General features: G+C 44.4%; 1 protein-coding gene across 3 annotated transcripts in view; it reads right to left on the reverse strand.

Annotated features, from left to right (window-relative positions):
- Positions 1–14,657, reverse strand: part of ZCCHC2 (zinc finger CCHC-type containing 2) — a 283,093-nt gene that overhangs the window by 81,100 nt on the left and 187,336 nt on the right. For all 3 annotated transcript variants that reach the window (XM_078687775.1, XM_078687777.1, XM_078687774.1), the window contains one exon: positions 9,874–9,968. In XM_078687775.1, coding sequence (XP_078543901.1) covers positions 9,874–9,968 — 95 coding nt within the window. The remainder of the gene's footprint in view (positions 1–9,873; positions 9,969–14,657) is intronic.

The raw sequence follows: 14,657 nt of genomic DNA on the forward strand, positions 1-14,657 counted from the left end.
GAGTACAGGTAAATTACCAGAGGACCAACGACTGGCCTCGATAATAGTCATCTGTAAAACAAGGAAAACCGGCAGGCCATTGCGCTTCATACCAACTAATTTCCTGCTTAATGCAGGGACCAAAATACTAGCCAAACTACTCGCTTCCAGGCTGAATCCCATTTGGTACAGCCGGACCAATCTGGTTTTATACCTGGAAGAAACAGTTCTTAATCTACGCCGCCTTCTGTGGTGATGGGCAGGAGAGATATCATACGAGAAGACGCAGTAGTGGTCTCTCTAGACACCCGTATGGCCTTTGACACAGTCAAGTGGCCATATTTGTTTCTGGTGCAGGAACAAATGGGGGTTGGTCCCAAATGTTGGGCTTGGATTCGGCTCCTATACACAGAACCAATAAAACAAGTGGTAATGAATGGGCAAGTCTCTGGTGCCTTTCCTCTACAGAGGGGAACGCAACAGGGCTGTGCCTTATCACCGCTCCTCTTTGCCCTAGCTTTAGAGCCTCCCGGTTTTACTGACTAACTGTGAGGCAGCAGTGGCCGAGGAGGGCTTCCATTATCTTGGGATGTTTTTAACTGCAGACCCTGACATGTTCTATGCCCGCATTCTACAGGCCCCCTTGGCACACCTCTTTAGTGATGTCCAACAACGGAGATCAGTACCATTATCCTTGCTAGGGCGCGCAGCACTATTCTAAATGTTAGCACTACCCAGATTCCTCTATGCTTTACTTCACACTCCATTCAAGATTTCACAACCCTACTACCAAGCTATTGAGGGTGAAGTGCGAGATCTGCTCTGGGATGGGAATCCCCCAAGGATAGCAACGCAGTAGTTGGTTAGGGGATGGTATGACGGGACATAGCTTTATCAAATATCCAGATATAGAACTGGGCAACCCAACTGGCAGTCAATCAATCAGTACACCAACTGCATGAAGAGCCAGCCTACAGGATTGATAGATTTCTACTGGGCATGGGAGTTTACACACGAGCATTCTATACCAACCCCAGAGGTAATACACTCACAGGACCTAATTGGTAAAACTCTGGTACAAAGTACATAAACTGTTGGGTTGGCAAGATAAAATAACTCCCATCTACGCCACTTTGCAAGAGTGAGAAACTGCACTGTGTGACAGCAAATGATTCAAGTGGGACCTTATAGTCATCTCGAAAGTGGGGGATCAATGGGCAAAGAGGAGGGGGGGGGGGGGGGGGGAGGAGTTCGGGGGATTGGTCCCCATTGCGGATCTACAGCGGGAATACACTCTTGCTGCAACCGAAACGTTCTGCTATCTACAGGTGAAGGAAGCACTTATGGCAGCCACACTGCGAGGAAGTACCCTTCCCGAAGCCGTCCCGTTGGAGGATAGACTTCTCACAGACTACATGGAGCATAGGGAATCTCCTTGTCCAACAAAAAAATAATAAGCAACTCCTCTGCCCCCCTATAAAGACTTTGTGAACACTGGCAAAAAGAGCTGGAAGACCAGGACTGGTAGGAAAGCCTTGGATCCCCGAAAGAGGGGGCCATATCCTCGAAATTACGGCTCATCCAACTCAGAATTCTGCATAGATCTTACCTCCCTAGATGTACGTTGGCCAAAATGTGCAGGGAGGATACAGCGGCATGCCAATGACTTTGTGGGCAGGAAGGTACAGTATTACCTATTAAGAGGATGTCCGAAGATCAGATCATATTGGGAGACTGATTACCATAATGATATGAGTGTGTAGGGCAGAATTACGGCCCAGGCCAAAATGGTGTCTACTCAATATATGGGAGGTGACTGATCTAATTTGCATAGACCAAATATGGGTAACACTAAAAATGATAATAGCGAAGTGCAACGTTGCTAGACATTGGGGGGGGGGGGGGCACAGGTTGTACCAACTCCTGAGGAGTGAGAAAAAGACGAGGAGTGGGGAAAAAGACGAGGAGTGGGGAAAAAGACGTGGACTGGTGCATTATTGCTGAAAAGGGGTCTCTGTTGGACAGACCCCTATAAAGGTTGGTGTTGCCCCACGAAGTGGGAACAGATCTGGCGTAAATGGAACTCTCATGGGGGGTAACTGTACGAGTCCCTCTATGCGACTCGTTGGAGCCGCCACAGGGAGTAACATTATTGATAACTCGGATAGTGAAATTGTGGAGACGCACCAATTTTACAATTGAAATCGGTGCACTGTATTGTGACAAACTGTGGAAATGCATAACTTTGTCAAAATTACTGCATCCTTTTTTATTGTATACCCTTATAATAAAAATATATATAAAAAATAAATAAAGCAGAAGATTAAAAAAAGCCAGCCGCCCAAGACTGCTTGACTAAAGCATGAATAGGTCAGCAAATTCACCTTGGAGGAACGTAGGCAGCGCTTGGGCACATTGCGCCACTGCGTTCCTTAATTTAAACTGTCACAGTAACATAGCATCTTGTGAGCAATGCACAGGCCCTTAACCATGGCCCTCTATTTGACTGGCAACCAGTAAAGTTGTTGCAAAAGCGGCATGGCATGCGTCAATCTTGGTAGTTTGAGCAGCAATCTTGCTGCATCATTCATGGTCACCTGGAGCTTTCCCCGACAGCTTATTGGGAAGGCCAATATACAAGGCATTCCCATAGTCCAGCTGTGACAATATCATTGCCGTCACCACTGTCCGCATAGTTGAAAATGAAAGAGTTGGAACCAGATGTAACTTTGTTTTGGTAGGACATGCCATAGGCTACCGGGAGGGTTTTGACAGAAGTGCCTGAGGGTTGGTTTGCTGGTAGCTCAACAGCTGATCTTTTAAAGTTCACAGGGAGGATGCATACATATAATGCCGTTTTAAAGAACTTTAGTTTCTCATTCAAGCCCACAGATAATGCTACTAATAAGAGGAAAAGCTGGGCTTGACTTTGGACCTCTGGATCTTGGTTTTCAGAGCTAAGCTCAATAGCCTACCAGGACGTCTGACGATCCCAAGACAGTCTCATGAGTGTAAGGGATGATAGGAATTGCCATACCTGTCCTTAACTGGTACTCCCAATTATATCTTGACCCTTTTACTGACCAGGCAAGCTGGTGCAGGTGTTTCTATGGCCCAAAGGCTGTACATAACTGGAAGGAAGAAACAAGGCATGCCCTAAGAGAATCTATTGCTCACACGCTGCACTGGAACTCTTACATGTGAGAGCACGAAACACCAGAGCTCGCTCCTATAGGAGGGATGCCTAACACTGAGCAGTGGGTGCCGTGGTGACCACCTCAGCTGAGAGAACACTAAGCACTGCCACATATCTAATAATCCCACCCCAAAAAACAGCACTTTGTCGATTGATTCTACCGCTGCACTTCTCAATATTCTATAAAGGGTTTAAGACTAGCCAAACCATTAACACAGTGCTGGTTTGCACATGAAACATACCCAAAGGGCTCCACACTTAATGATATTCTGCACGAATTTGATTTAATATCTGCCATGATCAAGCTGCCTCCGGAGAAAGCAGATATTGTCCCTACATTTATTGGGAGAGGGTGTGAGACTTATTGATTTTATTTTTGTCTCTACACCATTTTCTCTTATATTACAGACTTTTTCATCAAGGACAGCGCTCACAGTGACCACACCCAAGTGTGTCTCAACAGAATGGCCCGGGTAATCAAGCAACTCAAGGAGGGATTGGGGTGCCCCTAAAAGCTGTGGAAGGGGGGAGGAGACTTAAGTGAGGTAAAATTGTACCGGCCCAGCTTCACAAGTCCATTTTAACTCTGTGTAACTGGGAAGTTTGCCATCTGTTTAGATAGTGTACATTGGATATTATGGAAGCTTTTGGAAGTATCTCTGGTGATATAGTGAATTTACTGTGGGTCCCAAGGAGGTGTCCAGCGCAACTAGGAACGAGATGGTTTGATTCGGAGTACTCCAGTGACTCTAGGAAATTGAAGGAGGTCTTGGGAGAGACACCTAGTGATCCTTTGGTTGTTAAGAGCCTCAGAAAAGCATATAAGGCCGCCCTGGCAAAGCGCAAGTTTGCCCTTAAAGAGGAGGCCTGGTCCGAACTGGTAGAGGCCAGCACCTTGGGCAATAGTTCCAAGTTTTGGAGCATCATTAACGGTCCCTTTTTAGCAGGCAATACTGGCAACCTAAAGGATGCCCATATCTTAGAGGATGACAGGGTAAGACACTTTGAGGGCATGTTCCAGTCTGATTCAACCTCCAGGGAAGGGCGGGGAAGCATGGAAGGCAAGTCCGAGGTCTTATTTACAGCAGAAGAGGTAAGGATCGGCATCATGGGTTTGTCAAAAACAAGGCTCCGGGCCCAGAATTGATTCCGCCAGACCTTTACATTGCGGACGTGGGTGCCTGTACTCAAACACGTTGGTTCAGGTCAGCCATCCGGAATCATGGGCCCTCTCGACCAATGTCCCGGTTTTAAAAAAAGGGTGATCGGGATAGCACTCACTGCTATAGACCCATCTCCTTTTTAGGTCTCGCCTAGCGACGCAGCGCATGCGCTGCTCGCCTTGGCGAGACGTATAGTCGTCGGTTTGGTGTGCGAAGGGAGACAAACCATGTGCGCCCACGGACAGGCCATGTACACAAGCACGGCGTCTCCTCTCTGACGCACACGCTCCCACTGCGCGCTTGTTTGTTAGCGGTTGAGCTAGAAATGTTAATCTGCATTAACGACTCTGGACTTTTGCGCAATGTTTTCCTCAACTCCCCCACAGAGCGCGCTTTAAGTGTATTACTTTCATGAGCGCGGCGCCCGCTAAGGACATCGCGCTCACTATTTATTTTTTCGCGGCGTCCCTTCAGGGACAACACGTTCTGTTTTGTGGGTTTTTTTTACTTTAAAACTCAGCTATTACTTAGTAATAACATCTTAAATTCCCTTTCCAATGGGCAAACTGCTGACTGCATTGCATAAGAAGCACACAGCCAGGCTGATGACCTGTGCTTGTGTTTGACGTGTACAACGCTACTAAAGGATGCTGTTATCGTGAATGGGGAGTTAAAAGCACATAATGTGACTGCAAGCGTCTTAAGGTGCCAGCTGGCTTGGAGAAGTCCTGGGTGAGGTCACCTCCTTTGCATGGTTTACTCTGTGCCACCCGTGTTTTTGTGTAGTCTGGCAGCACTGTGAAAAATGAGAAACTATATTTTGGCGCTGGGACCAGATTAACAGTTCTGGGTAAAGTTTTTGATTCCACAGGGGCTCTGACAAAATTGGGCAGGGAACACGCTCCACAGAATGTTGGGCAGTGTGGCACCGTGCCAGGGTAACACTGGTGAGTTCACGTTCCCCTTTGCTCTGCACATTGTCTTAGCTTCATATCTGTTATGGGAGGGTCATAGGGGCTGGGGAGGGTGAAGCTACCCTTGAATACACAGAATACAGGCCGGCTGTGGGTCTACCTCGGAGTCTGCGAGGCAGGGTAGTTTTGCCACGGTCCCTAAGCACTGTGTATCAATCGAGAAGCTTACTTCTGCGCCGGGACCAGACTAACGGTCTTAGGTAAGAAAGTCACTGTACACAAGTGGCTGCTTTCTTATTCAGACTAGAAATGATAATTGTCGGGCACTTTTTAAACGCCCACTCTATGGTCAGTAAACGTGCTAGCCACGTAGTGAAAAGTACATATCAAAAAGTAAATTGATGTAATCGAGTCCAGGGCGCTTCTTTCGGCGTTTCGTGTTCAAAGGGCTTTATTGTCCAGCCACATATTGTGCCTCTTAATGGCGGTGTCTCTGCTAAGTAACTTGGGAATATTGGGAGAATGATGTAAACCAGAGGATTAGTGCTCAGCTCTGGAAAGAGAAGGTGATACCCGTGCTTCCAGGCTTATCAAAAACGTGTGATCTTGGGCTAATCGCTTCATGCTCTTGTGCATCAGTTCCAAGACTTGCAGTAATTCGTTGGGTGGGAGTGTAAGCCACTTGTTTCAAGTTTGGTATGGCCGACTCCACCTTTCAGCTGTTTGTGGGGTGTAAAATAAGTATCCCGCAAAAACACTTGGCTCTCTAGCACGCGTCATTTTAATATTCACATCAGAATGCCACAATCCCATTGGGAGACGGATTTCTGTTAGCTGCTGTCACACAGAACGCAGAGCAGATCGCTGGAACAAACCGGCGAGGGGGCATGACAAGCTGGAGAAAGGGAGACACCCGGCTGCCCCCATGTTTCAAGTAAGAGCCCGGGTTCCTCCGGTTTTTTTTGGGCTATTTGCTCTGCTATGGTTTCCATTGGGGACTTTTCCCTGCTTTTACACATGTGCCAGCAGTGGCAGAAGCATGTTTCTCTTCAGTCTCTTCCTTTTCATTCCTTGCGCATTTACTCCTCCCACCATTCTGTCTTCTCCTTTCCCGTTCGATGAGCCTTTTCTCATTCCCCTGTTCTTTGTTCTCTCCCTCTCCGTTTCTTGCCTCTCTTCCTCCTTTCCTTCTTTGTTCTCGGCTATCTCCTCCATTCCTTATTTCTTGTATCCTACTTTCCTTCATTCTCCAACTTTTTTTCCTTGAGTGTTTTCTCCTCCATTCCTTATTTCCATTCTCTGCTGTCTCCCCTTCATTGCGTCCTCCCCTCTCCCCCTCCATTCCTTCTTTCTCTTCTCTCTCCCTTCCTTACGTCACACCCTCCATTCCCTCTGTCATCTCTGCTGTGCTCCCTTCCATTCCTTGTTTTTGGAGTGTAGCGGCTTCAGTACTGTCAAAAGATCACCCTTTTTTTTAAGTGTAATAAAGATCGATTATCACATTAGAGCAATTTATAAAACAAAAAGTGTGCATTTTGATAAGTTTTACATTGATTAGTGAAAAATAAAATTAGGACTCATGGAGTCGTCTTTTACAGATGGTGTAAAATGATCTGTACAATTCAAAACGGCGTAAGAACAATGATTACTTTAAGGATCTATCAATCTTCCTGTGCGTGTCATCTGCAGACGGAACGGTGACAATAATAGGCGTTGACAAAGTTGTACCCACGTAAGTGGTACTCGTTTTATCGTCCCAGAGAGTGACATAATGGATTGACTGTGCCGTGCATTAAACTCGTGGCCGGCAGTATTTTGTTCGGGAGTTGCATAGAACAACTTTCTTGACCACCATTCTGGAAATATGGCCCTCATTCTAAAGTTAAGCAAATTGCAACCCTCGTGTTACATTGCTGTTGTGTCTCTACTTTGGTTTACCTTTATTTTTTAATATAAATTACATTATATATGGGGCTCAGATGTGACTTCTGGGGCAGGACTAATCCAAAGTAGAATTGTACAATGCCACCTGCCGCCACGCAAGAGAATTTCTACAAATGTTTCCGGATGCAGTCTGGCACGTGCAGAAATTCACAATGTGCTTGATTTGCGTTTAAAAGTTAATCAGAAATGTGGAAGCTTAGGGCTGTCTTTGGGTCAAACAAGGTAGTCTTGCCTCCTCTTTTGAGGGGTGAGCCAGGGAAGAAAAAACAGAGGAGTGATTGCTTGCCCAACATGGAAAGGAGATAGTACCTTCAGCAGGAATGCAACTCGAAATTCTCAGCATGCTTGTTTGAGAAGAATGTCATAAGACACCTGAACGTGATCTCAATCAGAAAATACATTTTTCAGTGCTAAGAAGCTTAGTTGACAGCTATGCATTCGCTCACATGGGGTATACATTAGAAGCGTTTGATAAGTTTTCAAGCACCACTGTGGCATTACAAAGTGCTTCACTGGAAACATGAAATTAACCATAAAGAAATCTCACAACAGATGATTTAAACAAAGAAGGCTAATCCGGAAACCTCAAAGAAGCTAAAGGAGATGACAAATAGCCTTTAACTGTGCCTAATGCATAGCTTTGCTGGGGCTCAACATAAAAACAAATAACACTTCAGGCATCTTGGCTTGTGGCCGGGCCGATACAAGGGTTGTTCCACCAAACCACAAACTTGTCCCAGCACTTTGTTATTTTGTTGATGGATGTATGGCTGCCTGAATCACATCCACAACTTAGGAAGGGAGATGAAAAGAGACCAGTTGCAGCCGCTCAATCTTCACAGATGGAGGTGCAGAGTTCAGAGATAGGACGCAAAACAGCAGACTAATCGGAGGACAGACACTTATGCCCTAGAGTTCAAGATAAAACACCGTCCTCCCCCAATCTGGACCCACCAAAATGACTGACTAGAAAGTCTTAATCTTCAGAATTTCAGCCAAGAGAGGGTAGAGGGAGAAAGGCAAACGAAGTCTAGAGCTCTATTGTAGGTGGAATGTCACTCTAAGAGAGTCTTCTTAAGAACTCAAGTGAGCAAAAACACTGACATTGTGCATTTTAAGCAGTGGCGAGAAGAACGAGCCAGGGTTCTGCCATTGCAGGAAAGTGCCTTGTGCCTCCTTTGTGTATAGCTATTTGTGATTCGCTAGGTGTCAGCAACTCCGTTCATCCGCACTGGTGTTTAGAGAACCCACCAAATGGTGCATGACTTGAGAAACGACATGTTGAGTCATCTACTTCTGGATGCAGAGCCTTCTGGCACATGACCCCACTCCCCTCACCATATCGGGGTGGGGTGTTGTCTGTGAGTACTTGTATTACCCTTCCCTTGAAGGACTGTAGAAAGGCCAATACCGCTAAGCAAATCATCCGCAACTTCAAAAGATTAATGTGGAGCACGTTTCTACCAGAGACCTCTAATCTCCACCTCTACCAGGTAGACTGACCAGTATAGTAGTCATCTGTGCCCACTGTCAGCTGTGGGTGGGAGAATAGAGAGGGTGGGTGTGCCACTGGCCAAATCAGTCTAGCAGCTGCCACTGCAGAACCTTTGCAGCCATCTCTGAATTCTGTATGTCATTTGGCAAGTGCACCTGGTGCTAGTCCCACTGAGACTTAAGATCCCACTGCACAGACTAGTGAAGTGAGCTCAGTGTCTGAGGGCGCAGAAAGAAAGGAACTTCGTCAGTGTGTCTGGGGTAGTGCTTCTATGTGGTTCTGGTAGTCACTTCTGTCGCGAAAGGAAATCGGTGCAGAGCTACATGACACCACCCACCTGCGCACACGATACTGCTTTTGAGCTTCCCAATCCAGTCCGACACCTGGGGGAATATTCATATGGCGAGTAATCTGCGATTAGAATTATCAATCAGAAAGGTAGCTTTGCCACAATGGCTGTACCTGTGAGCAGTAACCCGGCACTATCGGAGACTGCCATATAGCCTTCTACAGAGGAGTACATTCACAGTGCACTCTTTCACAGAGCCTAAGCTCTGCTGTTGATCAGTTAATCAAAGGTGAAGCCACTTCAGTGTACCTATAGCTTAAGTTCGGCAACGAAACACAAAGTAAGCCAGAAAAAGCATACAGGACAGGGACACAGGTCTCTCAAGTCACCTTTGAATGTCTGAACCTACAATAACCATCATCAAGAGGAGTGTGAAACTGGAAAGGTGGTTATGTACCAAGGAGTCCAGTAAGTGATTGTTCTTTAAAAGATATTTAGGCCGCTTACAGAAGGCCTTCAAAAATGAAAACTATGAACTTTGTTCTTACCACTTCTGATAACCAATAGATTTTTCAAAAGGAAAGACCGTTTTCCTCATCACTGCTGAAACAAATTTACAGCCACCATTAAGAACAAAATGTTGCTATGTTACATTCCTCACATTTTTTGTAACAAATTGCTATCTTTCAAGCTTGTAAGCATAAGTGCCTTCCAGGCTGTAGTAAGATCTGGTTTTACCTACAGCATACTACACCATGTTCCAGCATCGATCTAACAACTAGTCACTTAATGAATGTTAATAAACGTTGAGCATGATCTCAATGCTCCATTACAAGCTTTAAATTTGCTGAATTTAAATGACTCATTAGTAACTTTTCCTGACGAGGTCTCACCTTTCAAAGTACCTATTTGGTGGCGTGTTTCCGTTGTTCTTTTAAGACCATTACTTGAGCAGTTCAGTGTATCAGTTGCTACCTGGGTCTTCTCCCTAGAAATTAAAGACATTTTATTCATCAAATATTTGAAACAATTTAATATTTCCAAAATAGAAAGGTGGTATCCAACAGGGAAATAAAACACATTGTACAAAGAATGACCCAATTCACCCATAAGATGTTGGTAGCTTTTAAAACAAAACTCACATTTTCAAAACAAAGCACTTGCTGATCCCCAAATAAGCAGCACAAGTTATCAGACTCCAGCAGCAGCTGTAATAACAGTTCAATTTTATCAAGAGGGCACTTGCCCATTGCAAACTGTACATGGACCAATATGGGGGTGGTATCTTGTCAGGTATACGTAGACAGTCCGGTTTTAGGTTTAAACCTATAATAACTGATAAAACCCCACTGAAAGAGAAATAGCCCTCACCAGTGAAAACATAAACACTGAAAAACACCTGCACAACAACAAACTAAATGCCATTCAAAGAAAGGAAAAAGAGAGTGAAAGTCTTTTTTTTCTTCCTGGAGGAGCCAATACAATGTCACTTTGTTATACAAGCTAGCAGCAAGAAAGTCTGGGCTAACAATATTCTGCTTGAGTTTTGTGTGGGATGCCACGAAAATATTGTTTCTTCTTCCTTTTGTTTTTTGTCAGTTCTGCGGTCTTTGGTCTAAAGATGCAGAGTTTAGAAGCATGTTTTCTGTCTTGTTTAATTATTTTATAAACTGTAGAGAATCAGGAAATATGAAAATCATATTTGATTCTTTCCTTATAAGTAAAATGGCTGGCTTCATAAGAATCTTTCCTAATATTTGTCATCACTTTTACCCACAGAGAATGGGTAAAACCCCTTAATATATCAGCCCCCAGTTTCTAGTGAGTCAGTACTGATAGTAGGTGAATTGCCAACACCTCAGGCTTTAAACATTCGATGCAAGGTATAGTGACAAGTATATGTGAAGAGAGCACTGCAAAAAAAGGTTCTTTCCAAGTTTAACAAAGAATGGAGTGATTTTGTATTTGCAGTGATTCAGCTACGTATAGGAAAAAGTTGTGTGAAGACCTGTCAAAATTGATACCTGAGCTGAAGTGCTTCCCTGTAAGAGATCCTTTCCACTTGTTAGATGGTACGCTGAAAGCATCTTTACAATCTTCAGAGTTAACAAGGAATGCTATTGGCTTTTTAGGCCATTCTGGTGCACTGTTTTCTTATGCACAGGAACTAAAGCGCAAATATGTATCATTTTGTGCTTTGGGTGGCATCAAAGAAAGTCATCCCAACTGTGTCCCTTAGCTGATGGTTCTCAGCCCAAGGGGCTATGAATGCTATATTATTTATGTGGCAACTGTTTACATAATTTTTGCTGAGTGATGATACCAAAGGCAAGAAATATTAGGATCTTTGGTCACATATTGAAGTGATGTGAAAAAAGTACCCTCTGCTGCATTCCTAGATTTTTACAGGAAAACATAACCGCTGTAGTGGACATAATAAAACTAGAGTTTGAAAACACCCTTGTCTGCCAAGTGTACAGCATTATTGGTGTAAGTGAGAAAAATCTCCTTGAGAGTAGGCTGGGCGACACCTTTAGTGACTTTGGCACTGCAACATGTTCCATGTTAGAGAGCAAAGCAATGATGAATATCAATTCAGGAACTTTTATTTTAGAATGTATGAGAAATGGCTTGCAATGATATATAAATGTCCCTTGACCACCAATGGCATTTCAAGTCAATGAAACCTCACTGTGGTACTCTGTTCTAGATCCCGTCCGTAAAGGGGAATTTCCTCACTAGTTTCAAAAGTGCTGCTTAATTTTTGACAGCTTCAATAACTCTGAGGGCATAAGTGCCCAGATCAGCGCAAATGCTGCAGAACCTATCCTGAGAATCGCAATCTTCAAATGAACCAGTATTGGCATGGAAAGCTATGCCAGTGGCCGGAGTTAACAAAATTGTGTACTGGCTGGTTTGGCGTTGCCCATCTCAAGTGACAATGTGGAGAGGGCCTTTACACAGATATAAGTTTATATTGGAAGGAAAGACCTAGCATGCATGAACAAAGACTCACTGAAGAAGTATTGTATGGGCTACTACAATAAGTTACATTTGCACCTCATATACACTATACGTACACTGTCTATATACCATGCATTATCAGTGCAGAAAGCAAGCAATAATAAAAGCGAAATGTTCCATAAACACCGGAAAAACACTTTTTCTGTAGTTTTTAATAGCGCGGAAATGTGTAACCACTGATAACCACTGTTTTTTAAGGTATTGAAATCACTTGAAAACACTGAAAAAACCCCACCAGAATTAATTAAAAATAGAAACTGAAAACAGGAAAGCCTAGGTATACGTAACCAACATTGGCAAAGCCAACAGGAGGTGTCTTTTTGACCCATTATCTTTGCCAATAGTTAGCAGCATCAGCAAAACAAGCATTGCAAAGCCAATAGGGCTGGCCAAATACATAGTGAATGGCTTTGCCAATCCTTGTAGATACATGGTTTTTACTCTGAAATGGGGTTTTAGGTTCTTTGTGAACCGATGTCAGTTTCTTGCTTTGCTCTTCTAGTGCCCTCTGACTCGGAGCACAAAAACAATAGGAGAAACCAATGCGCAGAGTTCCAACGTAGGACCTTTTAGAGGTAAACCACTCCATTGAACAGGGAGGTGGGTGGGCAGTGAGGAATCTGTGTTTAGACAGATTATCCACCAGTAAGAGCGTTAACAAAGGTAAGTAACTTGTTCTTCTGATGGATAATTCTATCGCAGATTACTCACTTTGTGAATAGATACCAAAGCAGTACAGCCCAAATGTAATGTGACTATGCAATGGGTATGTTTCACATTCACTGTGTTCACAAAGATCACCTGCACATCATGCAGGACTGAACTAATGAAATGCCCTTCCTGTGGGACCAGACTGTCAAGGCAGTAGTGCTCCATGAACATGTGCACTGAGCCCACGTCACAGCTTGTCAGATGTCAACAGGTACTCTGCATGACAGTACAGTGGCAGAAGCCTTGGTCCTGGTGGAATGAGCCCTTCCGGAGGCTGCTTCTTACCATTTGAGCAGCGGGTTTTAATGTAGAGGACTATCCAGCGCGACAGAGGGCTTTTCTGCACAGTCTTGCCATTTTTTGCTCCCAAGAATCCTATAAGAGCTTTTCATCCACCAGATGGTCTTTGTGGGATCAATATAAAAGCTCAGAGCTCTCCTGCGATCCAAACGATGGAGTCCTTCTCTCCTCTTTTGAGAGGTTACATGCAGTAAAGAATGTTGGGAGTCTGAAGGATTGCTCAACGTGAAACAGTTACAAATTTAAGCTAGAATGCAGTCCTGGTAATCAATACCAGCTTTACTGGGAAAAGGCTCATGTAGGACAGCAGCACAAATTGAGCCTGGAGCTCACTCTCACACAATCTGAAGAGATCACAATGAAAAAGACTGTTTTGAGTCAGAAAGTGTAGTAAACAGACTGCATGGGTTCGAAAGGGGTAAACATAAGTGAACTTAGGGCAAATGAAAATCCCACTGTGGCATCAAACTGTTTGGGAGGCAACATGTGCCAAACCTTTAAGGAAACTCATCACAACAGGTGATTTAAACAAGTACAGTTGGTCTGGCAAACTGTAAATAGGCCAGACGTATACCCTGAGTGGCCACTGCAAGCAGACTTTGCCGGGGCAAACACAAACAGTAATACATCTGACAGTTTGGCTTCAAAAAGGTCTGTGTTGTAGACTCCACACTAGGCCACAATTGTGTTCCAGTCTAGATGCATTTTGTAGAAGGACGCCTGGATGTAAAGAAGAAATCCACAGCCTCAGGTGGCAGACCAAAGAAGTCAAATACTGTTGTCAAGCTCCACGTATCGAGTTGTAACTTGTGCAGATTCGGGTGCAGAATACTGCCTGGCTGCTGCAACAAAGCTCCTCCAGCAGCCTTATTGGCTAACAAAGGCCCATGCTCAGAAGTACCAGGTACCACACCATCCTGGTCAAACTCTGAGCCAGTAGGATCATTTGGGCCCCACCCCAGCCTGAATGAAAGAGCATCCTAGGGAAGGAAAATGCTACTTACCAGTATGCATTTGTTCTTGGCATGTAGAGCTGCAGAGTTGTCCACTTTTGCATAGATCGCCATCTGGTGTTGGGCTCGGATGTCTGCATGTTTTTGTCTTCGAAGAAGTCTTGTAGTCACGAGGTTAGTGACTCCTTCGTTCGACAGTGCGCATGGGCTTCGGCTCCATCGTTAGATTGTTTTTGCCACTAGGGTTAGATGGAGTAGTGAGAAATAGAAAGATGTCCATGCGTGAAGTATCTAAGTAAGATAATACTGGAACAGATAGAGGTATCCTTGGAAGCGAGTGGGCGCTTGTACAACTCTGCAGCTCTACATGCAAAGGACAGATGCATAATGGTAAGTAGCATTTTCCATTTGAGGCGTATAAGCTGAAGATTGTATACTTTTGCATGGACTATACAGCAGTTACCTCCTTAGCGGTGGCTACCTGTTGCAGTAGTTTGAAATAGTGTTTTTAGTACAGCCTGGCCCACACTAGCTTGTTGTTTTGCCTGCACATTTACAGAATAGTGTTTTGTGAAGGTGTGTGGTGTAGCCCAAGTTGCTGCTTTGCATATGTCATTTAGGAGAATGTTCCCTAAGGATGCCATAGAAGCCCCTAGTTTGCGTGTAGAATGAGCTCTAGGGGGAATGGT

This window comes from Lissotriton helveticus, chromosome 4_1, assembly GCF_964261635.1.
Source record: "Lissotriton helveticus chromosome 4_1, aLisHel1.1, whole genome shotgun sequence".
Classification (NCBI taxonomy): Eukaryota; Metazoa; Chordata; class Amphibia; order Caudata; family Salamandridae; genus Lissotriton; species Lissotriton helveticus.